Source organism: Telmatherina bonti (assembly GCF_933228915.1).
Source record: "Telmatherina bonti genome assembly, chromosome: 21".
In the NCBI taxonomy this organism is placed as follows: Eukaryota; Metazoa; Chordata; class Actinopteri; order Atheriniformes; family Telmatherinidae; genus Telmatherina; species Telmatherina bonti.
The window spans coordinates 16,197,038-16,224,986 of NC_136630.1; the positions used below are offsets into that span (position 1 = coordinate 16,197,038).

The 27,949-nt window shown below is 39.1% G+C and overlaps 1 protein-coding gene across 1 annotated transcript in view; it reads right to left on the reverse strand.

Annotated features, from left to right (window-relative positions):
* Nucleotides 1-27,949, reverse strand: part of LOC306771372 (protocadherin-15-like) — a gene marked incomplete at both ends in the record, with an annotated part of 199,731 nt that overhangs the window by 149,456 nt on the left and 22,326 nt on the right. Inside the window, 2 exons of the mRNA XM_079260539.1 lie at nucleotides 25,847-25,912; nucleotides 26,373-26,387. Coding sequence (XP_079116665.1) covers nucleotides 25,847-25,912; nucleotides 26,373-26,387 — 81 coding nt within the window. The remainder of the gene's footprint in view (nucleotides 1-25,846; nucleotides 25,913-26,372; nucleotides 26,388-27,949) is intronic.

A 27,949-nucleotide genomic window follows, 5' to 3' on the forward strand; every position in this document is an offset into this window, starting at 1 on the left:
TTGTTCGTCTCTCTGTGTGTGGCCCTGCGATGGACTGGCGAGCTGACCCTGCCTGTCGCCCAAAGCCGGCTGGGATAGGGTCCAGCTTCCCCGCGACCCTGAATTGGAATAAGCGGTTCGGAAAATGAATGAATGAATGAATGAATGAATGAACTTGTCCTGTCCGGCATGGTAGCAAGCAGTATGATGGTCTCGCTGTCTTGTTGTACCAAACAAATTTGCTTTGCAAAGAGGAGCTTTATATACTCACTGGGCAGCACAGTGACTGTATCAGCAGGTTAGTGAATACGGTGGCATAAATCAGGCGTGTATAGCAATCATCAGTCTTGCTGATACCAGGTCTCTGCAAAGATTACACCCTTAAATACCCAAACCAACAAATAACCCGTTTGTCCCTTATCACCATATCCATCACAATCCTCCCCACCAGCTCCAAATCGCCAAGTCATGAAGCATGTCTTACTTTGTTTTGTGGTCAAAATTTTAATTCCAACTTGAGAAAACTCCTCATGTGCTAATCTGCTCATACAAAGGCCTTCGTCTCACTCTGCCTTTGTTTAAAATGAATAATGAAGGTCTTGGTAGTTTACATGAAGATAAAGGGGGTTTTATTGTGAAGTATTCACTCACTCTATCTTGGGATTCACTTCATCCCGAACCGTCATAGTATTTGAGGTGTATTTGGCGCTAACCGCAATTCTTCAGACTCTGATGGAGAGTTGTCAAAGCCAGCTGATGCCTTTCTGAGAAATTCCCCTGCATAACCTGTCTATAAAACATCTGTAAACCTGCTTAGGCAAACTTATCAGGCTTCTACCTTTCCTACTTTTGCATTTCAGACATTACTTTTTTAATTCCTAAAAAAATTCCTGCTATCATTTAGATTTTTATTTAAGCTAATGTGGTAGAAGATATCCAGTGCTGTGTTCCAGGTGGAATTATTCCAAACAGACATTTTCATAATGAGCTCTCATGTTTTAGCTTACTTTTGTGAATGATGTAACCCACCTAAAAATGGGTTTACTAATAATTTGTATTAATTTTCTAATATTTTTTTTGGTTTATTTTGCATTGTAAGTAATGCTAGTTTTATTTTGAAAAAACGAGTTTTATTTTGGTGAAAACAGGAAGTAGCATGCCACAGTTTTCCTCCTAGCTTTAAATCGCTAATAACGGACTGAACACTGCTTCCGTTTCTCCCATGTGAGCTGGAAAACGAGGAAATGAGGTATGAAAACCTGCTAATTTCGATGTGAAACTTAGTGGTGATTTAGTACATGCTGTAAATTCACTAAAATTCCATTTTAGAGGTTGGAGAACCGTGTGGAAGAACTTTATCTGTCCTGGCTTCTCCAGTAGAAATCCCATTCTTGGTAAGCTAGTTCTGGCCTGTTCTCCATGATTGTGTATGTGAACAAAAAAAACACGTGGTCACTATGCTAGCTCCAGCAGAGTATTTCTTACTTTTTATGTTGTTTTAAAACGTGTACCAACATTTATTTAACATGTTAACATGAAACATACTGCTGATTCGTCCTGCATCATTTAAAAAAAAAAAAAAAAAGTACTTTGAGAATTTTTATTTTGTGAAATGCCTCGTCACTTCCTCTGCACGTCATGGAAGGTTAAAGCCATGCATAGCATGAGAGAAAATTATAATTTTAAGTTATTTAAAATGGGTAAAAGCAGCAAAGCTGTAATTTATGTTATGTTGGTAATTAGAAAGCAATGTATTTCATTTATTTTATTTCTTAATCTAAAATCCTATGTATAAAGGGATTGAAACAAGATGGATGTACATGAAAGCTACAAGTTAAGCATGACACTTTAAAGAGCAGCTGGTCACTATAAATAAGTGAATTCATTGGTAAAATGTGATCATACCAAGTAATTTCATTGAAATAGTAATTTGTTAAAATGATATATTTTGACAATATAAGACTGTTATGAAAATGGCTATGTTTACCTATCTGTAAACTACTGTACGTTATTTTCCAAATTGATAAGATAAATTTACTGTTGTACAACCCCTAATCAGATACTTTTATGCTAGAACCTGTACTGTAACCTGTTTTGTATACAGGTCAGGTTTTTTTTTGGTCCTCCGGGAAAAAAGGTGAAGATCCGGTCCGTGTGTTCTACAAGGTTGACCAGCGATTGTCGATGGCGAGCCTCCCAGTCGAATTTTGATCTCCTCCACTCCATTCAGCGGATCGGGTGGTAGGATTTTGTTAGTCCAACTGACTAACACCACAAGAGAGACCTTGGATACAACCCCTGACTTGACTTATTCCCCTGACTACTGACTTGAACATTGCATTGATAAAAATAAAAAAGGAACAGATTTGGACAAGCCAATTCAAAAGGAACATTCCTAAAAGAAGGACAATTTATTTTTATTTTATTTTATTTTTATTAGTTCATGGGCCCAAGGTATTGTGCACAATTATATGTTGTAAACTATTTTATAATTTTGCAACTAAATTTTGCAGTTACACACTTATACCTGTGTCCAGTGGTTCATTACCTTACTCCCAGCTCCTACGAACCTAGAGTAGTGACGTGTACATACCTTGAAGTGGGTTACAATACGATTAAAAAAAAAAACAAAAAAAAACTTTTCATTGTGAAGATATACACTGCCTAGAAAAATGAAGGGAATACTTAAACAACACAATGTAACTCCAAGTCAACCACACTTCTGTGAAATCTAATTGTCCACTTAGGAAGCAACACTGACAATTTCACATGCTGTTGTGCAAATGGAATTGACAACAGGTAGAAATTATAGGAAATTGGCAGGACACACCCAATAAAGGAGTGGTTCTGCAGATGGTGACCACAGACCACTTCTCAGTTCTGATGCTTTCTGGATGATTTTTTTGGTCACTTTGAATGCTGGCCGTGCTTTCTCTCTAGTGGTAGCATGAGACGGAGTCTACAACCCACACAAGTTGCTCAGGTAGTGCAGCTCATCCAGGATGGCACATCAAAGCGAGCTGTGGCAAGAAGGTTTGCTGAGTCTGTCAGCGTAGTGTCCAGAGCATGGAAGCACTATCAGGAGACAGGCCAGTACATCAGCAGACGTGGAGGAGGCTGTGGGAGGGCATGAACCCAGCAGGGCTGCTACCTGCTTCTTTGTGCAAGGAGGAACAGGAGGAGCACTGCCAGAGCCTTGCAACATTTGCTCCAGCATGCCACAAATGTGCATGTGTCTGCTCAAACAGTCAGAAACAGTTGGCCCTGGGTTCCTCCTAATGCAAGACAATGCTAGACCTCATGTGGCTGGGGTGTGTCAGCAGTTCCTGCAACATGAAGGCATTGATGTTATGGACTAGCCCATTCATTCCCCAGACCTGAATCCAATTGAGCACAGCTGGGACATCATGTCTCACTCCATCCACCAAACGCCATGTTGCACCACAGACTGTCCAGGAGTTGGCAGATACTTTAGTCCATGTCTGGAAGGAGATCTCTCAGGAGAACATCCGCTGCCTCATCAGGAGCATGCCCAGGGAGGTCACACACACACACACACACACACACACACACACACACACACACACACACACACACACACACACACACACACACACACACACACACACACACACACACACACACACACACACACACACACACACACACACACACACACACACACACACTACTGAGCCCCATTTTGACTTGTTTAAAGGACATGACATCAAAGTTGGATCAGCCTGTAGTGTGTTTTTCCACTTTAATTTTGAGTATAACTCCAAATCCAGACCTCCATAAGTTGATACAGTTGACTTTCATTGATAATTTTTGTGGGATTTTGTTGTCAGCACATTCAACTATGGAAAGAGCAAAGTAATCTATAAAAATATTTCATTCATTTAGTGTGGAAAAAAGTGGAAAGGGCTACTTCATACTCTCCAAAAAGGTAATTGAACACAGAGCATTGAAAAAAATATTATTCCCAGTGAACTGTGTCTAGAATTCGGATCAAGTGCAAACAGAATCAGAAGATTTTGAAAGGGAAATATAGGTGGACCATGTGAGATATCAAAGGAATTGGGACAGAAATGCAAAGCAGCATGCAAGAAAAAAGAAGTAAAAAAAAAAAAAAGAAAAAGAAAATGTTTGAAAAAGCTGCAGAAACAGAAGTCCATTTTTGCAACTTAAAATACGGAAGGAATAAAGGTTTGCAGAAAAAGCCAAAAGTTAATCATCACTAACGTGTAAACAAACATAAACAAAGGTCACAGTGAGATAAAAGGAAAGAGTCATGTGAAGGATTGGACAAAAAGATATTCAATGATAAATCATGTTTCCAATTTTAAGAAGGCGATGATGCTAGGAATTTTCTTTGGTGAAGGTCCAATGACCCTGCGACTGAATTGGTAATAAAGTGGTAAAGAAAATGAATGAGTGACTGTAAAGTATCAGAAGATGGGAGATGACAGTTGTCGTCTCTATCATAAAGTTGATTTATATTGGAATTGTACATACTTTTCAAAAGGAGGTTTGGTGATGCTGATGTAATTCAAGATGACATTTTATTACAGTGCAAAAAATTTTAAAAACTTTTCTTAAGAAAAAAATGTCTCCATACAACAATGTGGTCAAACTGCTCAAATTTAAATGATGAAACATTCTTGGAAACAGAAAAAAGTTAATAAGACCCCTATCTCCATAGCTAATCTGATAACTGCTATACTAAAAAGTCTAAAACTGACTGATAAAGAACATAATTGTCCATGACTGAGGCTTCAAAGCATTGAAGCTATAAGAAAAGTAAAATAAAATGGTTCATTTCAGACAGTGGTTGTAGAAGAATGAATTTTAAAAAGGTCCTTTATTTCAGCCTACACAAACAAAGGAGAATAATTTACATGTACAACAACCAAAGGGGAGTGGGAGGGGGATCAAAAGTTGAAAACCCAACAATTCTCCGTAACTGAACACAGAACATTTTGCAGACCCCAAAAATCCACAAATTCCTCCAACCTGTTTGGGAGCTCGAAAAAAAAAATCAAATTCCACCCTGAGCCGAGCCGCCAATAACCTGGGGAAAACCAGGAGAGCATCTTCTGACCCTTCTGACCCTGATCCTGTTCCTTCTGGTCTTCCAAATGGCCAACTTATCCTCACCAAAGATCAGGTTTAACAGTGAGTGAACAGATTTCTGCACGCTGAGTACTGAAGACCAAAAATAAAATATCTAAAACAAAACCGTTCCCCAAACCTCTAAGCAAAACCGCACAGAAGTTCGAACAAGCCAGTCAGCTGTGAACACTGAACAAAAAGATGTTGAACCGTTTCTGACTGGAAACAAAAAGGACACCCAGGCCTTGTGTTTGGATTGAGGTGTGGCAGGTACCCGTTAGTGGCTATGGCCCCGTGCACAACCCTCCACTGAATGGTCTCCAGACTGTTTATCAATGGGGTGTTTGTACAGGGACCGCCAGCATACCTCAAGGGATGTCCCAGGGCCAAAAAACTAAGTCTACCTCGACCCCCTGACAATCGCCAGAGAGCGTAGGCTTGAAACCTTCATGCGGATGAGATAGAGGGTCCTCTTTCCCAGCCCATCAAACTCCCCCAGCTCTGGTGTCTGAAAAGTCAATAAAAGTTCCTGGTTCTCCTGCCAACTACCAGAGCAGGGAAAACATACTCACTCGTCATCCCACTGGTCAGACAAAGTACAGTTTTAGCAAACGCTCGCAGCGGTTCTGATAAAGAAGTACAGACCTCTTGTATCAGCCTGTTAAGACGTCTGTCCGAGGGCATTCGTAGCAAACCAGCCAGAGTAGCTACTGAGGATTTCAGGAGATGGCCCAGTTTAACACAGCCTGCCTCCCTCATCTGTAGAGTGACCAATGTGAGGATCTGAGAAGAAAACAGCTTGTTTCCAAACAGGGGCTCCTCAAACAACCAGAACCCAGTTTACAGACAAGTTCCCGCTCGAAGGAGAAGACCCGCCAGTCCTGCAACACTAACCGGTAAAAAGGTGTCAAACCTGTCAGATCCAGACTGTGGTTGGAGCAGGAACAAATGCTTGTCGTCGCCAAGGCTTACTGCCTTCCTTAGCAATAAACAGGTGGTGTTCATCCATGGTGATCGAAAACTATAGAGCAGTCTCTGGGCTGTCTGTAGTCTGAAAGCTGTCACACGAGACATGATGTCGATCAGGCCCTGCCCCCCCTCCTGGACCGGGACGTACAGAACCGCTGCTCTCAGCCAATGATGCCCAGAGCAAAAAATGTCCACAAGCTTTCTCTGTATGTCCTTCAGCAAACCTTCCAGTGGGGCAGCACAATCAATCTGTGCCAGATGGTCGAGGTGACCAGATTGTTAGCCACAAGACCCTCCCCCTGTAAGACAGCTGAGGCAACAACCACTTCCAGTTGGACAACCTAGCACACACTCTCTCCATGACGCCCTCCAAATTATTTTTCTGAAAAACCTCGCTCCCCAAATAAACACCCAAAACCTTCAGCCCCCGGTTCCCCCATCTGAGGCATTCAGGCAGAATAGGAATGGGATTGTCAGCCCACTGTCCAACTAGTACAGTCTCACTCTAGCTCCAGTTAACCTTAGCTGAAGAAGCCTGAGCATATAAATCCAGACTGTTCTTTAGCTGATCCACATCCCTCTGGTTCCTGACCAACACCGTGATGTCATCTGCATAAGCGGCGAGAACCAGTGAAGGGCAATGAGATAGATTCGGTAACAAGAGACCCGAGAACTGAGAGCGTAACCGATGTAATAGTGGCTCAATAGCGATAGTGTACAACAGCGAACACCCCTGTCTGATCTCTCTCTGAACTTTGACTGGACAGCTCAGCCCCTCACCCACCTTGATCAATCAAAAAGTATCTTTGTCCATCAAGTCAGTAAAGAGACAAAACCATCCCCAAAACCAAATGCTCTTAAAGTAGAAAAAAGAAAATCATGATCGACTCGATCAAAGGCCTGTAGAAGAAGAATGTGTAATGGTACACTTTCCTTTAAGACCAACCATCTTTCAAATCCTTTATATGACATATAATATATATATTATTTTAGTAGTACTCAGCTCTAAATTATATTGAAGCTGCTGCTCTAAAAGTGCCAATATGCTCTTTATGAAAACCAACATGGAGTTACCATGAAGAAAGGTGATTAAAGAGAACCGTTTTGGTAGAATTTTATTACAAATGACTACAGTGACTTAACAACAGAATATACTATTGGAGGCTTTGATTTTACTCAGTAGTCGACTCGCAGCAATCCAACTCGCACCTACCTATAACGTCCTCTCCTGCATGATTTCATGCTTGTGTTTTTCTCACTCTCTTGTGTAAATCGCTTTGGATACCAAAAGTCTGCCATAATTTTTTTTTTTTTTTAAAGTGACAATAGAATAGAATAGATGTTCATTTGAATTTAGGACTGAAGTATTGTTATTTGACAGCAAAGATTATTCAGCTCAGACTTTGATCTACACAAAAGAGTGCATGCAGCTTATATCTATGCACCATTAATTGTTAAATCACTAAACCACAAGTTATTGTTGTAATACTTGAATGTTTAAAACAAAAACAGTTTGTTGCATAAATGAGCATTATTTTCTTCCTCTGGCTTCAGATGAATAAAGTTTACTTATTGCTTTGTTTTTTATTTGTTTTTTTTCCCTTTTTATTGCATTTTCCAAAAACATTTGCAGAGTAAAGGCATTCTGGGATTTATCACAATGCTTTCACTTTTAAAATCACTTCCTGCTAATTGCACTCAAGTTATGTTGCAGAACAGCAACATAACCTGGAAAATAGCTCTTAGGTCTGCCTATCTGGGTATTAGTTATAAACACACAGGGACTGATGTTATACTTCATAATGATGTGTGGCTTTTCTAGCACTCCACATCAGAAGAGACCAATTACCAGGCTCTACCCTTTGCATTATTTATCAAAAACACAGTGGTGTCTCATCCTTTAGCGCATAATTAAACAATGTGGCCTTTCAAGCTGCAGACACGATTTCCTATGTTTGTATGTATACATGTGTACAAGAAATAGACTTGTGGATACAAAGCTAAATTTTATTTAAATTTCACCTAGCACATGCCCTTTCAACACAGAAAAAACAAAACAAACAAAAAAAGAAATAGTAAAACGGTTTACATTCAAGCAGAATTCAGTTTGCTTCCTGTCTGTATAGTTAAAAAAACACAAACAAACAAAAAAAATCATTAATGCACACATTTACACATGAGCACATGTTGAAATTAAATACCAAATCTATCTTCCACTAGACACAGAATTGGGCTATGCCCTTCTGTGCTACCATGGAAACATACTCAAATGTGATGCTGTGTTTTGCAAACTTTACATAAACAAGATATTAAACTAAATGGGTTTCCTTACATGGGGAATGTGACAAATGTGTAGGAAATTCATTTTGCACCTTGTTATGGTTGAGCCCGTTTTTCTTTTCTTTTTTTTTTTTATGTCCATCTTTCAAAATGAGTTCGTAAAAACCCATGGAAACATGAAAAGGAACAATGATAGTACCAACACCTTTTGCAAATGTTTCTAATTTAATACTAGACTTTAAAATTGAAATGGACTCTGGTCACTGAGACTTCACTTTAAATGATCTATGTCTGAATTTGGTAGCATCTGATTGGCCCATGCATTAAAGCACACCCAAGGAACTGTGTATAAAAGCATTTGGAGAACCGGATAAATGCAAAAGCATCGAATGGAGAAAATGAGCATTGTGGTGTAGCATTAATAGAATTTTACAGGACATTAGCTTAACTGAATGTAACTACAGTGTCATCCAGCTATCAGCCATTCGCTGAAAAGTGATCATCACATCACCTCCTGCCTTAAATCTTTGAGGGTAAGGAAAAGAGGTGGTGAGCAGAACGAAAAGTTAAAGGTGGGTTCCACTAGGCCATGGATCCTCAATCCAGGTCTTCGAGGGCCGGTGTCCTGCAGGTTTTCCAAGTATCCCTGCTGCAACACATCTGATTAAAATCAATACGCATTTAGCTTGTCTGAGTCTAAGTCAGGTGTGTTCCAAGGACACTTAGAAAATCTGCAGGACACCATCGCTCGTGGACTGGGACTAAGGATCCCTGCCCTTGGCCAGTGTTTTTCAACCACTGTGCCATGGCACACTAGTATGCCATCAGAGATTGTCAGGTGTGCCATGAAAAATGATCTTATTTTAGATATTTTGACAAGAACAGCTTCATATTGTTCATATAGGCTACAGAGTTTCATTTTTCAGCATTTTCTGTTCGTGGTGGGCCTGTCAGTCTTTTCAATGAAAATAATGAACCTTGGCTCAGAAAAGGTTTAAAAAACACTGTGCTAGGCGATGCCACTGGATGGGAACAAGCACGGTACCGGTTTCTGGACCTATTGTATTACCGGCCAGCACAGTCAAACCAAAAGAAAAAAAAATGGATTCTGAACCAGAAAACCTTTCTCAGTGGGCACTGAAAAATAGTAATGGTTCTAATTTGAGAATTGTAATATAATTATTGGGTAATGGCTGTTCTGTTAGTGATGTTTCAGTAAAATAGTAGTAATGCAGACAGCAGGATAGATTTTTGTGTTGTCTTTTTATAAATCTTTCCTATTTGTTGTTTTCCTATTTATTGTTAACAGTATTTATTGTTAAAAGTATTTTGAGAATACCAATTTAATTAACTTCTTAATTTTATTTCACTTTAGTTTTCATCATGAACTCTTATTCATCTTTGTTCTTGTTTAAGTTCTATTGATCTTGTTTTTACTTTCTAACTGCAGCGATTTCTTCCTGGGCCTTCTTCACACCGTTGGCTTTCTGGGTTCAGTGTGAATGGATCCCATGCCAGATGTTGTTATCCTATTGATAATTTTCAGATTGAGTTAATAGACAGTAATTGACGGATGGGAGCTCATGTTTATGCAAACTGGGGTACATGTACATATTCTGTGTCAGTGTGTGATTATGTCTCAAAGTATCTGTTTATTCATTCATTTATTATTCTAACCACTTAGTCTGATTAAGGGCCTGTCGTGGGGAAGCTGGAGCCTATCCCAGCAGTCTTTGGGCAATAGGAGAGGTACACCCTGGACAGGTCACCAGTCCATTGCATGGTCAACACAAAGAGACACAACCAGTTACACTCACACCCACTCTTATGGGCAATTTAAAATAAGCAATTAACCTAACATGCATGTCTTTAGACGGTGGAAGGAAGCTGGAGTACCCGGACAGAACCCGTGCATACGTAGGGAGAACATGCAAATTCCACACAAAACGACTACGTTTGACGAGGATCAAACCAGCAACTTTCTTGCTGTGAGGCCACGGTGTAATGTATAATATAAAGCACTTTGTGTTGCCCTGTGCATGAAAAGCACTTTAGAAATAAATTTTGATTTGACTTGACTTTTTATTATATTTTCATGTTAACTAAAAAAGCTCTTTCAGGATGCAGACCTCTGCCAAAATATTCATTTGCGCCTACATTGTAAAGTTGTAAAAGTGTCCATAAGACACTGTGCAATGAAGCAATAAGTGTAAGTTGCATCTCAGCCAGTAAGAAAATATTCAGGTGGATGTAGGTGAATCCTTATCTGTGCATGTGTGTTGGAGGGATAGCGCTGAGACAGATTTCACAGCTCTAGGAAAGAAGCTCTTTTTCAATCTGCTTGTCCTAGTCCATGTGTTGCTGTATCTGTTCCCTGAAGGAAGTAACACAAAAAGTCCATGGCCCAGGTGGGATCAGCAGCAATACAGCTGGCATTCTTCTGGACCGATGTCAGAGCTACAGGGTGGTAATCATTGAGGCAGATGAATGCTGAATTTTTAAACACAGGCACAATATTGGAGGATTTGAGGCAAAGAGGGACCTTATCTGGTCCTGCTGCTTTGTTAGTGTTGATCTTTCTCAGAGTGGAACTCTGCAGAACAGGAAGTTAAAATTGTTTCTCTATCCAAGGGGGTTGGCTAGTTTCTCTGCTGCTGCTTTATGTGTCAAACAATGCAAAGAAACTCTTCAAGGTGTCAGGGAGAGTGGAGTCATGGCTTACCTGCTGCACTGGAAGTCATCATGGCCATGATGCTTCACCATATACTTTGTGTCTCATTGTAAAAATGTTCATCAATATGTTGCTTGTAACTGTGTTCAGTGAGCTGGAGACCCTGCTTAAGTTCTTTCCAAGCAGTGCTGTAAGCCAGTCTGTAACCTGACCTTTAAGCAGAATCCCAGAACTGTCTGCAGTCCTGTCTGCTTGGAACATAGAGCACCCTTCCTGCTCCACCGATGTTGTCCAGCCAGGTTTCAGTGATTGCCACACAGCTAACCTCCCTCTTTGGGGTGATTCTCAGCCAAACATGACGAATATGTAAATCGCTCCTTTGCTGATTTTTATTTTATTGTGTCACATGTATGACCTATGTAGCCTCCAAGGCTTCCCAGGAGGAATAAAACAACTTTTTATTTTTCTTTTCTTTTTCTTCTTTGACTGGATTAAATGATAGGCCTCTTTATCTTCTCTTGCAGTCAGAGTGGTGTAATCCTAGAGGACTGGAGAAAATGACCATTTGACCCAAAGTAGGACAACGGGTTTCTTGCGCCTTAGTTCTCTTTTCTTCCCCTCCCAGATAAACACACAATTCACACCCGCCTCCAGGTTTCTCTTTCAGGACCTCCTGCAGACCCCAAAGCCAGATGGTCTGAGCAGAATCTCTAACACAATTTACAGTCCCTTAGGTCAATAGATACGGAATGTCACATCTGACGAAACGGCTGACTCTCGTCAGAAATGACACCTTTAAGTCAAAGAACAGACTCCACGGCGCCAGCAGAGACCCTTTGAACCTCTGCTTTGATCCTCCGAGAATATACATTCTGGCATGGCAGATCCAGGTCCCTCTCTCCCCACAGGAAGAAACTCCAGATGCACTTCTTTTGTCTTCCTTAAAATTTTCTCTCACTAACTGGTTTAATGTAGCCTACATGATTTTTGTTGATAGGTTTGACTGAATTTTCCCTTTTCATTCATTCATTCTCATATGTGATTCAAATCCTTGAACTGATCACACATCACAATTGATCAGGAACACTTTACTACATAATGTTGGTTATATCTTTCCAAGTTTGGAACCCATTTTAAGCAAATAATAGGAATGAATAAGAATGTAAACTCTCTTTCAGGATTCATCGGCGGAGGAAGACAAGTCCTGCCAATTGATTAATCCACATGTAATAGGAAATATGTGTGATAGGCGACAATCTTGTTTCATGTGTAAAAGTATTGCTATTGGTAAAGGTTTCCCTTTTCAAGCAAACCAAACATCTGCATGATTCTCCGGAACATTGATTGCCATGCTTAAAACTAGGAAACAAAGTTAATAATTTGATTATCATGATCATGTTAATGAAATGGGAGGAAGGAACCAGGGCCCCACAGTGAAACAAAACCTGAATAATTCCTATCATTTTGGTTACCAATCAAAGCCGACCTGATTGGTTAAGACTGACCAGCCTTCTGACTATTAGTGGTTTGTGATTGGTCAGGATCCAAAAGGAGGGTCCAGTTAAATGAACCCGCGCTCTGGAATTCTTGGTTTTTTGTCTTGCTTTCGTCTTGCTCTTGTCTTCTCTCTCGTCTTTTGACTCTCGATCGCCTTGATCCTTGTACTTTGAGTTAATTTCGTTGCCCTCTCGCAACTTTCCGCTGTACGCAGCTGTTTCTTTGTTCTCAAAAGTTTACTTCATCTCTTTTCTTTTGTGCGCGTAAGATCTTAACGAGATAAGTTCGAACAGAAAAGTAATATTTGTTTTGAAGGCGAAACAAGCCTTGTTTAAGTTTACCCAGCGAATATTTTTATTTTTTCCCTTTTTGAGATCAGTAATTCATCAGAACCGCAGTTCCACTCATTTTTGCGTCTGTAAAAGTACTGTATATCCTAAGACAGTATGCGTGGAACACAATCTTTGGAATAATTTGAGTGCGAGGAACACCACCCTTGGTTCTGGGATTCTGCTGGACAGAGATCCCAAGACATTCATCAGAGCAGCTCCAGACCTACTTCTCCCGACGCCAGAAGGTCCATTTCCCGGAGACCCGCTGTCCAGGACAGAACCACCCGGTCCGCCGGCTCCACCAACTGACCAAGCGTGAAAAAGTAGGATCTTCATAGCGCTTTGATATCACTTGTGGTGTTCAACAGTACATCAAACTTAACCAAAGTATAAGTTCGAATTCTCATCCAAACGTAATATCACTAAATATATTCTTCTCAAAGATTTAAGTGAAATAACGATACAGCTTTAATTGTTTTAATCCCAACCAGTTTGTTTCTGCCCCATTTCATTCAATTCATTTCTAACTCTCATTATTACTGTCATAAATGAAAATCCATGTAGACAAATTCACTAGACCATCTCACCCATAACTCTCCATCATTGCTCATTTTCACTGCTGTATGTTTACCATCATTGTAATAAATATGTATAATCAATTCATCCGTTCTGGTCATAATTTCTGAATGTACAATTTCTGGTTCATTCGTTCTTAGAATTTACTCCTTTCAGACGAGACTATGCTTATCGAATTAAGCATATTTCAGGTTTTCTCATCCTCCTGAATCTTAGGTTAAGTAAAAGTGATGAGTGGTGCTCCGAGGTAATTAAAAATTAATAATTAATAACTAATAGAGGCATAGTTTATTACACCTCTTAATTTTGATTGCTTTGTTGTTTTGGATCCATGTTTGAGTTAGGGCTGCTCGATTATGGAAAAAATTATAATCACATTTATTTTGACTGAAATTGAGATCTTGATTATTTAACACGATTATCCTTTTATCTTTAACAACATGATTTTTTTTTAACATTAAACCGTGAATTTTAAAAAAATGTCAATAGGATTCCACATATTTTAGAAAACAAACAAATAACATGAAGTTATTTGTTAATTGTTATTTGTTAAAATACTGGACAAAGTAAAAATACTAATGTAAACTGAATAGATAAATATAAGTAAGGATTAAACAACGTGCGCGTTGTGGTGTTCTCAACTCCGCGTCGAGCATTATAACCATCTAACACACGGTTACGAGTTGTTTAATATGCTTAGGCCATGGTCCCACACAGTAAATATTTTATAACAAATCTGTATTTCTTTTCTACAACATTTGCTGAAGTATAGGAACTATTTCATGTTGGCCTCGATGTACGTTTCAAGCCAAACAACTGCTATCAGGCTACAGCATGTTTCTCTCATTCACCTGTTAAAAGACAGCTAATCTGAACCAGCTGATTGACGCGTTGCTATGGTGACGCCCCGTAACAGAGGGATATTACAGTGATTTAATTCGCCGAGCTACGTGTGCGTTTACAAAAAATAATGCAGCCAGTTCTCACTGACAATGGCATAAACTATGTTGTTACGAACTTCCATAACCTACTGCAGTTTTTCTACATTGACCTGCAGCTGGAGCTGACTGAGACTGGCCGCCTGGGAGTGCTTTATGATGGGGAGAGGCTCCCGCTGCTCGTCCGTTACAGTAACTGCAGAACAATATGTGCCTTCAGTCGCCAAAACACCAGAAAAGTCTTTAATAACTCCAGTAAAAGTTGCTAGGTTTGTCGCTTTTAACAAAAAAAGTCTCCAGATTTAGCCAGAAAGTCGCCAAGTTGCCAACATTGGCTGAATGAAACCAAAGCGGCAGTGGGAAGAGTTTACAGCACAGCGCTGCAATGCCAGAGACGCCCGATTAGCAACTGAAGACAGCAGGAGAGGAAAGTGTAAAGAGAAAAATAATAGCACCCTTTTATGTTTATGATCGTTCAAAACCCAGATCTTAATTGAGATAAAAATCCGATCAATCGCCCAGCCCTGGGTTGAGTTATAATCTACTGTTCAAAAAAAAAAAAAAGAAAAAAAGGAATTGATCAATCAATCAATCACATCTGATTTTTATAAGGAAAAGGCCTGGGAAGAGCTGGTAGCTTAGCATACAGGCCGTTCCTTTTGCTCTGCTTTTGTTTGCACCATTTTCTTTGTTTCTTGGGTAATAAAGAGGAGACAGTGGAAACTCTTATTGCCCACTGCATTTCTGGTTGAATAAAGTCTAACTTTGGGCAGTCACAGTCCATGCTGCCCCTCAATGTCCAATAATTCAGTACGGCCATATAAATTATAGTTTTATGTGAATAAGCAATGTAGGACGCAAATACAGAATATAGTGTCACCATATTGGAGAAAAGAAAAGCTGCAGAAGGCTGGTCTCTTTTCTGAGCATCTTGTGAAGTTTTACAGGAGTACTGTGAAGAGCATCGTTTGTCAGTGTGTCTCTGTGTGGTACACCAGCTGCACAGCACAGAACAAGGAGGACTTGGCCTGGGTCATCAAAAGACCCTGCAGGATCACAGGAGCAGTGCTCCAAGACCCGGGAGCTATGTACACCGAGTGCCTACAGGGATGGGCTAGGCTCATCAGCACAGACAGAACTCACGCTGAACAATGCCTGTTTGTTCCCCTTCTATCAGAAAAGCTACTGAGGAACAGCTTTTTCCCCAGAGCTGCAGCCTCCATTACCTACCCACACCTCCTAACACTACCTTATACACTATACACTGCTGTGCAATATACTGTCTATGTCATCCTCCATTTAGTCATACATATACAGAATACATATATTGCTCAAACCATCCTTATCTGTCTGTGTATGTATAATATATATGTGTGGATGTGTTTATATACATGTACAAATGTAGGGTTATGAAATTATTAATTGTAAATCTTGACTTAAAAGTTAATGTAATAAAATATAATTATGAGAAAATATTGATGAAAATGTAAAAAATGCACTAATGATTGATTTCATAGCTGCAAAGCTGCATTACTTCTAAACAAATTCTGATGAATTTCCAACCATCAGGTGGATGGACAAAAAGCAGGATTAGAATCTCAGACCAACTCTGCAGAGGAATTTAAAGTGTGATAAGTCATGAGAGAAGGAAGGGCTTATGCGCAGAACATATGATGGCCATATGGAAAGTTGCTTCCTCCTTAAAAAGAACAAACATTTAGATGAATTTCATAAGTCCATTTAACGAAAAAAAAAAAAAAGGAAAATGGAGAATGAGAAGCCTTTTTCTTCCACAAAAAAGTGTAGATATCTAAATCGTTGATTGTAATTCACCATAATTCAGTCCACATATTTAACACTTCATATTTGTTATCATAAATACAACAGAAGTATGTTTGATTAAATGACCATTGTTGTAACCTCTGTAAAGTGCTTTTTTTTTTACCACTAGAAAGGATTTTTTAGTTGCATTGCCCTCATTCTTTGCCAATTAACATTTTCCTTCATGCAGATGCAGATGAACAACTATGCAGTTCTTAAAAAAAAAGAAAGAAAAAAAGCTGAAAATGTATATGGTCCAGCGAGATAATGGTGTGCATTGGCTGAATGCTGACTTTGTGTTAGCTTGAGCCAGGAGGCTCTGAGTAGGAGAACCAACAACAACTAATCCCACAAGAAAGAGGAGGAAGTAAACTCAGACAGCAGTTACACTAGAGAATCACTAAGTTTCCCTCCATCACAAAGACATTATTCCCAACTCAGTTTTCTGTATTTCACAGCAGAGCAAAGCTTGATTTTTTTCAGCACATACAGCAGATCACTGCAGCCTGACTTTGGACTGTAAGCAAAGTTGGTTTTTTGCAAACAGAATAAAATGCATGTCCAAATAGGAAAACATTGAAAAAAAGAATTATTCAAGACAGACAGATTAACTCATCCTGGTTAGATTTCTCATTGTGGAAAAAAATAAATGCATAGATTAAAAAAAAAAAAAAATGACTGAGGTGTCTTTGTGGAGGATGGCTTGCCAGCCTGTTGGGCTTACAATAAAAAAAACTGCAGTGCGAGGAAATAGACTTAATGTGTTTAACCACCTGCAGGATAACCACACGTTTTGTAAGCCAGAGTAAAGTTTAATGATCAGTAACTGATCTGAAGGAGATTAATATCTACTTGAGGTTAATTAAATGTCACCATTGTATTTTTAACTGATTAAATGAGGATAAAAAAATATAATTAATTTCCCTCATAATTAAATATTTTGATTTTGTAACTTCCGTTAAATGTGGATTTAAGTAACTCAATTGAGTTTTGGAAGTTACACATATTGTACGTTACACCAGTTTTCAAACAACACCACCAAATTGGAATATTTACAGCAGTACATGAACCAATATAAACAGAGCAGAAATCTGAGATGATTAAGCGGATTTTGCATGCTAACGTCACACAAATTCATGTAGTCTTATTCACTATGTGTTACTTCTCATGAAACTGTATGCATGTGATTAATTTATTAGAAAACCCAATCTTTCCTTTATGGCATTTCTAAATATAAATTCTACCTCACTGCACTACTTTCTTTCCTCTAGTCTTATTCCCAACACCACAACCCTAAAGCCAGATTCTCTGTTAAATCTGAAACATTATTTCACAGTTACAGGAGAATGCATGGCATTAAGGATAAAACAATGAGCAACATTATTGTTCAGTAAACCTTTAAGAAATATGGCTGTCTAAACATGCATAAAAAGACAACTGTGCATATATTCAGTTGACACACAGATAAAAGACTTGCCCACATGCTTTCTTCCTTAAAAGCAAGCATATTTAACTTTCTTGAAAAAGGCAAAATTCTCTCTTTAATGGTGAAAGGACAATGTGTCAGTTACCACTGAGGAATAAAGAAAGTGTAGCTACCAGTACTCAAAATCCCACTTGTATTCACTCAAGGCTGAGTAAGATTGTCTTCTTTAAATCACACACAAAAAAGAGATCACACTCTTTTCATTGTCCTTCTGTCCAAGTTCAGCTGAGCTGAAAAAGGACAAAATAAAAAAGAAGACAGTGTGATAATCCGAGTAGTTCTACATCATGCAAATTCTGCAATAATAAGCTGAACAAGCAATGAGTTGTGCGGACCAGATTTTGCACACTTAATTCTTATTTTTGGTTGTTTGCCAAATCCATTTCATTCACATTAAAAGTCATCTAAGAAGCACAGAAAACATGCTTTCTTACTAAAAAAATGTCCATTGCACTGGAGCTGGACAGTAAAACAGGAGTAATGTTATTCAAAATAGAACTTTTCTTGATGTGGTAATAACATGTGCAACTGCACTTTTGCAGATACGATTGAAACAGCCTCCAGACTAAATGTAGAAGCCTACCGACTGACATTAAACGCAATATATGATGAGGCTGGTGTTGTGAGGCTTCTGTTATGAAGTCACACTCTATAAATACATACACTATTCACAAAAAGTTAGGGATATTCAGCTTTTGGGTGAAATTTCACAACAAGCCTAAAATGCATTCAAACCTGTACAGGTGAACTTAATGTGATCTTCTCTAAGCTTTTAAATGCACATGTCCAACTGTTAAATGTTTCAATAAATTTTGCACAAGTTGCTGTTCTCTAACAAGGAGCTTAACAGCAAAAATCACGGCAGGTGTGTGATCCTTGAATTGACCAATAAATGTCCTGGTTCAATTAGAGCTGGTGTTTAAACCGTTGTCCTCATCATGCTGTTCACAATTTGACATCATGAGACCAAGACGACACCTAACAATGGAACAACAGTCCCTTGCCATTGCGATGCTTCAAACAGGATGTTCTCAGACAGAAGTGGCCACTGAGCTTGGAGTGTCACAGAGTGTCATCAGCAGGTTGCAACAGAGATATTGAGAGACTGGAAGAGTCACAGAAAGGCCTAGAAGTGGACGTCCTTTGGCCACATCCCGTGTTGATGACCGCTACATTGTGAACACTGCCCTGAGAAACCGGATGATGAATGCCACTCAACTCCAGGCACGTTTAAGAGAGGTGAGAGGCACCCAAGTGTCACGTCAGACCATTCGAAACCGTTTCCATCAGCGTGGTCTGCGTGCTAGACGACCTGCACGGGTACCTGACCACACCACCAGGCACAGGCATCATCGTCTTGCATGGGCCAGGGAGCATTTACGCTGGACGAGGAACCAGTGGGCCTCAGTGCTGTTCTCTGATGAAAGTCGATTCACACTGAGCAGAAATGATGGCCGGCAACGATGTTGGAGACGCCAGGGAGAGCGCTATGCATCAGCCACTGTTGTCACCAGGTGAGCTTTTGGTGGTGGCGGTGTTACAGTGTGGGCAGGGGTGTCCACTTGGTACAGAACTGCCCTACACTTTGTGAATGGTACAGTGACAAGCCCATACTACCTGAATAACATCATTAATCCAGTGATTGTGCCCCTACATGAACAGCACAGGCCTAATTTCATCTTCATGGTCGACAATGCTCCTGCTCATCGAGGCCGCATCATCAGGGAACGGCTGTTGGAGGCTGGTGTACCTCAAATGGAATGGCCTGCACTCTCTCCAGACCTGAATCCCATTGAAAACCTGTGGGATCCGCTGAGCCGTCGTGTAGAGGCTCGAGACCCTGCACCCCAGAACCTCAATGACCTGAGGGCTGCCCTTCAAGAAGAGTGGGATGCCATGCCTCAGCAGGCAATAAGTTGCCTTGTGAACAGCATGAGACGTCGTTGTCAAGTTGTAATTGATGCTCAAGGGCACATGACGAGATATTGAGACGTTCAAATTTTTTGTTGTGGTGTAACTACCATTGTTGTTACCTTTTGTGTTGAATGAATTTTGAGATGAGGAATTCAGTAGTGTATCCTTCTACTTAAATGTCTTACTTTTATGATATATCACTGTAGCATGAACATATTGCATTTTCCATAAATTTCACCTGAAAGCCAAATATCCCTAACTTTTTGTGAGTAGTGTAATTATAACTTTAAAAAACATTGCAGCACACACATTAACAGCATAATCATATTCTACATAGTTATTAGAATCAAGATTATTGAAATGAACATTCAAAATATTAGAGTGGATTCATTTTCAAATGACATTTTTCCCCACATACGAAGTAAAATGCCGTTTATTGCACTATTTAAATGTAAAACAATGATTCGTTGCATTTTCTGTCTATATTTTTGTAGTATTTAAGCTTCATGGAAGTGGATTGCACCTCAGTAACTGGGTAAAACCAATTTACTGAAACTCAGGCCAAAGTGGCAATCGTCATTTGTTGGCTTCTTTACAATTAGACAAAGTACTGCACAAGATTGTCTGCCCTCTCCTCTCAGGTATTTATTTCCCACATGCAGACAACATAATTTGTTTCAGAACTCCTTCATGTCTACTCAAACCGGTTTATATTTGCATGGGATATCACTTAATCTCACAAATCTTGATAAATAATGTCCAGTAACTAGTAATGTGACCTGAGGATATTTCATAAAATTGACAAAATCACAGCTGTTGCCTGCTAACACTTTCCATGCTTCAGCCCTCAATAACATGTTTAGTTACATGTCTTATTGAATTCGAACGTCAGTATGTCTCCAACACAGTTGATTCATTTTTCCTTTTTTAAAAAAAAAAAAAAAAAAAAAAAATCTGTCCTGTATCATTATCATCATCATCATGTTTATTGCAAAATTTCTGTACAGACTTTTATGGATGAGTTGCTGTATGTCATCATGCAGTGCAACTGCACTTCCTCAAAGGATCACAATCAGAGTGAAAGTACATCCACAAAAAAAAGCACAGAATCGGACACCCTAATACAGGTACAGCAATGCACTCGCCCTGAAGAGGCAGCAGAAGGCTGCAGCTAGAGCCCCAACTGGCACAGAGCATGTGTCCGAGGGAACCAGCGACAGTGGCCCACCAGCTTTCCAAGCCTGAGTCAGCTCTAAACCATACTCAGGCTAACACAATTACTGCATTGTCATGAATACAGTAATGGTGGGAAAGCCACCATTAAATATTAAATAATGGACTGCAACTTTTATTATGTAAATATTGTTAAAATGGTTAATCTAATTCCAAATTCATCAGGACCCTGTTTGATAAAAAAAATACATTTTAATCACTGCATTTGACTGGGAGCCGGGCAGTGAGCTCCCAAGTCCTTCATCACGTTCACTTAAAGACTTGCTATTTTAGTCAGTATAGTCCCAATAGCAAAATGGAAAGCTTTTTTTAATCTAATCAAAAGAATACAAGAGTCAATTTTAGGTTGAGAAAATATACACAATCACAATCTGGTTGGAGGGCATCAAGAGACTTTCTTTGGTCCCTGGTTGCAGCATTTCTATGGCAGCACCTCTGTGGTTGCTTGGAGGCAGTTATGTCCCATCCATCTTATAAAAAAATCATTATAAAAAACAGCTCCAGTGTCTTTAATGTGAGTTGCAGTGCACCACCAATGATCAAAACCACAGATTCAAACTGCCAGAGTTTCATACACAACAACCCTAAAAGTGCAAGGTGGGCAACTTGTCATAGTATCTAAAGCCAGCACCTCACAATACATTAGTAATTGTGCGCCAATTTAGAAAAGTGAAAGTCATCTGTGTGCACTTTGTAGAGAGGGCTGCTATTCTGCAGGTTTTTGTTGTTTCCCTTCTCCAACACACCTGATTCAAATCAAATGGATCCAACAGCTTCTTGTCAATGTCTTTACAATGACAAATGAACATCAGTCAGGTGTGTTGGAGCAAGAAAACAGCAAAATAGTTTGATTTGAGTTTGAGAGCTGTGAGTTAAGCCCCAACTCCGGTCAGTGGGTCTTCCTATCCATAACATTAATACAACCAATCTGAAATATGTTACAGTACACTATCTGAAGTCAAAGTAAACTTCAAAAACACAACCACATGTTCCTTCATATATCATCGATAATAAAATTTCATAAATTTATTAAAAACTGATCAGCTTTCTCTATTTATGCCATGTTGATGTTATTACACATTAGTGATCATCAAGGCTATTGTATGAAAATTGTAGAACTCAGACATAAAATTACTTTTATATAATTGGGGAATAGAGGTAAGAGTTTTCAGGTGTATTTTTTATGCTGTTACTATAAAACTATGTTTGATTTTTTTATTTATTTATTTTTTTCTCTTTTGCATGGGGAAATTGTTGCTTTGAACGTACACTGCTTTCTCCATTCATCCAGTCATTTCACATGCCTTATTGTGAATCTGATCAGCATGTCAGCAGTGTAAAATGGCAATTTGTGGAGATAAATCCAGTGAACATTCCAAACAAGCATTGTATTTCTTTTTTTTAACATTATCTCTTTATTTAGAAAGACAATTCTCCATCATTGACAGTTTCGGATAGCTTAAAAAAAAAAAAAACCTAAATGAAGATGAATACAGAAAGTTGTAACGATTTAGTCCATGGTTACTTCCTAGTATTTTCTTCATGGATTTCTTCAACCATTGGATTTCTTATCAAACAAAATTAGTTCATAATACCTTTAACAAGACCTCCGTTGCTGAAAATATTAAATAGTTCCAGAGTTTAGAATCCACTAAAGATAATTTTGTATTATGTCAAGCAATTAGCTTCGAAGATTTAACATGCTATGTTGCATAAAGGATGCACCACAAATTGAAGAATTTGGAGGAAATGTGTGTTCAGGGACAACAAATGACTAGCAAGCAGGTCAATGTTTGAACAAAATGCACTAGCATGCTTGTCTTGTTCTTGGGTATTGCCATCATTTGTGAATCAACTGATAATATGATAATAAAAAAAAAAAAGCATCCCACTGATGTGATAACAACATATTCCTTACACACTTTTCCAGTTAGATTGCATTTAAAAAGCAATGTTACATTAATTTAAATATTTTTGGCATGCATAAATATTTTGTGAAAACTAAGACTTATAGCTACAAAACTGAAGACAAGGGTAATTAACATGTCTGATAGGCGGGTCCAGCAGAAAGGCAGGTATAGTATAATTTATATTTTATTTATTATTTATATATAATATAATTTATATTCTTTAAAAACAAACAAAAAAAAAAAACATTTCAGAAAAAGTGATTTTAGGAAAAGGTGAGTCTGAAGTTTATCAATTGCTTCGAGGGAAACTTATTTAAGAGGAAAAAAAAAAAAGGATCAAGCAAATTTGAAAAAAACAAAAAAAAACCAAACAAGATTTCCCTAGACCAATAACTAAGTAACTAAACCTGTTAATAGCCCATGCAAATAAGGATAGTTAACAGCTGCAGTGACAGGCAGGACTGGGCTATAGTATGAAACATGGCTCCCATTCATTAGCTCCATTTAAGAGAGCTGAATCTGCAGTCAGATGAGCACAGTAATTGCCCAAATGAGACATCCATAGGCCAGCACACTCACTGCACTATTCATCCATATCCTCATATGCCCTGAAACCACCATTCCCCTTCGCAGTTTCTGGACATTTTCTTCTTTTTACACTTTGCCACCAACTCAAACTCTGAGCCCTGCTGTCTTATCACTGTTTAATATTCATGTATATAAAAATATTTGAAAAAGTTTTAAAGTCTTCTAGTTTTTTTCCCCACAAGTTATCTTTTCTGCTGAAAAAGTTCAGATAAAAATACATCCATTTTTTAATCTATTTAATCCCATCACCAGAGAGAAACTATGCATGCACGAGGGAAGCATCGAAACTCCACACAAGTCTGGTTAGACAGATGACATCCAGAAAATATTTCAAGGCATAGCCACCTCTGTCAGGAAGTCTGAGACTGTGCAGCTGCCTTTCCCAAAAATCAATCGTGTCTATGATTTTTTGCGCAGTGTGCCACACACACTGACTTTTCCTGAGGAAACAGCTGAAGCAGCTTGGAAATAAGGTTTCTGATCAGCTGCTGGTGGCATTGCTAGAGGCTTTTTACCCGGATGCAGAGGTTGACAAGCACAGAAAACAAAACATGCACTCTCAAACTAGCAGTGACTCCTATAGAAACAGCCGAATTGGCATTGATTTTCATGGTACGTTCAGGAGCAAACCCAGCTGTGTTGAGGTCAAATTCATGTCCAGGCAAGAGAAGAGTCTGTGCCGTGTGAAATGGTACTGGTTAGAAAATGCCTGTCTTTACCAGGTTAATCCAGACACAAGCTCTGGCAGTGTGTCAGTAAAAATAAACATGCAACCACCCGGTGCCTACAATGGGTAAGATTTTATCATTTTAATTGCCACTGAACAGCTGTTTAATCAAATTGTAAAAAGTTTCCCATGTCCTCTTATAGTTGTTTGAAGGGACATCGAAATGTCTCCACTCTCCAGATAAATTGAAGGTCAGATTACTTTTTACTGCTCTTTTTATTTCATCAGAATAAATTTAGTAAGTTTAGTAATTAGTTCAATTTTCTCTACAAATACATTTTTAATTGTTTCAGTTTTTGGCAACTCTTATTAAAGTTCCCCTTGAATACACATTTTTACAATGGTTGAACTCTAAAGCACAAATGGACAAGAGCAATGTGAGAGTGTAGCATAAACACACATGCAGGGGAAAGGAAGAGAGGGAGAATGTAGCATGTGATAAAGCACATCTTATATGGCAGTATCCTCAAGACCCACTGCCCTGCCTGTTTTGGATGTTTCTTTACTTGAAAAATACTTGTCTAAAATGCAACAATCAATATCAGGTGTGTTAAAGTAGGAAACATGCAGACCTGTAGGTCCTGGGGACCAGGCTTGAGGAACACTGCTGTATGGGGACCTTCTGCATTTCGTGAGATCCCTCTGTGCAGTCTAAATGGCACATGGACATCTGAAATCTCCCAACTCTGCTGAGAAAACTCAACCTTTTTTTTTTATACCTATCTAATAACTTGCAACTGTCTTTTATATTTTTGACAGCATTTCCCCTCAAGCTCAGTCATACAAAAGATGCACTTGAGTGATGTTAATCTAAATGGTGGGCTTCAGTTGCCAAGGTCACTTTGGCTGAACGTCAGGGGAAGCCTGGAATCAAACCACTAACTTTCAGGTTGGCGCATACAACTGTTCTTCCTCCTGGACTACAGCCACACTAATGTGCAAGATAATACACACAATTTAGAGCTAGTGGCTTCAGCGTCGACTGGTGCAGGTTGCATTTTCCTGTGCTATGCATTTGCTATAACCATGCTATTTTCAGAACATATGCCAAACCAACAGAAGTCCTGCTGTTGCTCCGATTGTTCCTGTTGATTCCATGGAAAATTATTAGTATAAAAAATGTGGGTTAGTCTTGGATTTATTAACGGCTTGACAGAAATAAAAATATTGTAGACAACTTTGTTTGGCTAGATGAGTTAATGGATACACAGTGGATTTAAAGGTAGGGAGTAGCCATGGAATGAGAAAATCCTACTGAAAAGGGACAAAAAAAATCTACATTAAAAATCCATTGTTATTTAATAATTGAATTGAAGCACTGTAAAACGCAATCAAATTGAATCATAAGGTACCTAAGATGGAAATGAAGCAGCAACTAGTTTAGATGGGCTGTAAGTTGTAAAGAGGGAACACAGCTCACCCAGTTCTGTCCAAAGGTAACAAAATAGTGGTAATGAAAATAATAAAATCCACCCACCAGCTGAAAGGCTCAACAATTAACACACTACATCTCAAAAACTAAGATCTTGTTTTAACCTTGAAGTTGCCAGGTAACTGCCAACTGAACACATAAATAAATACTTGTGTCTGGGTAGAAATGGCACTACTTGCTGTCTTGTTTCACACAGTGATTTGCATGACCTCATAAAACTAAATTATTAAAAATTGATATATTATAAAAACTAGATTTTATCTATAAGAACACTCAAAAAATCAAATATTAAAACAGGAAAAAAGAAGAAGAAGAAGAAGATGAAAAACAGATAACTAAATAAGTAGATAGATAAATAAAAAAAGAAAGAAACATTACCATTTGGGCTTTCTTCATCGATGGCTACGATGGTAGCAGGAGGGCCCGACCGTGAAAGTTTACATTCTAGAAAGATGAAAAAAAAATGAAAAAAAAACAGTGAAATGAAATCTCTTGTATTTCACATTTTTATATTTAATTGTTTTAAAAGCTCTTCTGGAAAGCCTGGGAGTAGTATGATAGTAAAAGCTGAATTATTTAGAAGGACCATCCTTTTAAAAGGCTCCATGTGATGACTACAAAGTGCTACAATGGCAAGAGCAATAAATGTGTATAGTTAAATTAAGCATACACCTGACAGATGTAGTATAGCTTTTTAACCCCTTATCTTTTTTATCTATAGGCACAGGAAATGAATGAATATAACATTAAAAACAATACAGAAACTAGTACCCTTTTTTTTTTTTTTTTTTTAAACAGTCAGACTTAACCCACTACAACCATTTTTTGCAGGTCAGAAGGGGTTAATAAAGCAGCCTAGTCAGTGAACACATTCAGTAGAGAAAGAAAAGGCGATCATTCTTACCCTCATATTGCCAATCTGGAGATAAAAGGAAGCCACACCACACCGGGACAGAGCAAGTCAGATTGGAGATAGCAGTTAAATAAGGATAGGAAAAAGGAAGAAGAAGAAGAAGACACAAATGAAAGATGAGAATAAATCACCCACACAAAGTCAGACAATGATAAGGGATGTCAAACATGATATGCACAAGGCAGGTTTATAGTTTTTAAAGTGCAACACACCTGATGCACATCAGACTTAATTAATAGACTTGTGCAGACCTTGACGTCAAGCTCTGCAGTAGTTTGCTAATTACCCATTGATTTGAGTCAGGTGTGTTACAACAGGCAAATTCTGAACACTTGCAGGACTGCGGCCCTTCAGGACCACAGTTTCCCACCCCTAAGACTTGTAAATTTACAGAATATGTTTGAGTCTTGGCTGCCAGTATGTTATTTTAAATTTACAAGTTGTTTTTTAGAGTGCACATTTTCAGTGTGTCAAACTTTTACTGATGCGATGCATTGTAGCAAAACCAGCACAGCTACGTTCAACAGACACTCTCACTAGATTCTACTGGTACAAACTAGAAGACATATTACACAAAACATAACATTATTAACCCCAGAAAGTTTAGGTAATCTTGTAAGTGTCACTTACACGTTGCGGTAACGTATTGTGTCATTTCCTGTTTCCCTAGCGTGTGTCACTGCGGATTGCTACGAGCCGTTGGCTCCTTTAACTTCTTTCTAACTTCTATCTATTGTTAACCAACCACTCACTTTAGCGCACAATATCTTCCCAAACCACTGTTCTATATATTGCATTTATTTTTGGGATCTTTGGCTTTCTGTTTACTGACTTAAACAGCTCAAGCACTCAGTTTTAGCATGGCTGCTAGCTCTCTTCCCACACCCCGGTCCCCTGCCTTTTCTTGCTCGGTGTGTCTGATGTTTAGCTACTCCTCCGCCTCCTTTAGTGATAACGGTAGGTGTATTAAGTGTAGCAGCTTGGCAGCTTTGGAGGCGAGGCTCTGTGAGTTAGAAGCCCAGCTCCGCACTCAGTTAGGGAAGCAGTTAGTCAGCAAGCCCCCATTAGCCAGTGCGGAGCTACCAGCCAGGGCAGCCATCCCGAGCCGTCCCTCAGCAGTTCCCGCGCAGCCGGGAGCCGAGGCGGGCTGGACGACGGTCAGGCGGAAGCGTAGCCCCAAACCAAAACCCACTGGCCACCACTGACCTGTTCACGTTTCTAACAGATTTTCCCCGCTCGGCGACACACCCGCTGAGGCAGAAACCCTGATTATAGGTAGTTCCATAGTCAGAAACGTGGCTCTAGAGACACCGGGGACCATAGTCAAATGCATTCCTGGGGCCAGAGCGGGCGACGTCGAATCGTATCTGAAACTGCTGGCTAAGGCTAAACGTAAATACCGTAAGATTGTAATTCACGTCAGCGGTAACGACACCCGGTTACGCCAATCGGAGGTCACTAAAATTAATGTTGCTTCGGTGTGTAACTTTGCCAAGAGCATGTCGGACTCCGTAGTTTTCTCTGGTCCCTTGCCAAATTTAATCAGCGATGACATGTTTAGCCGCATG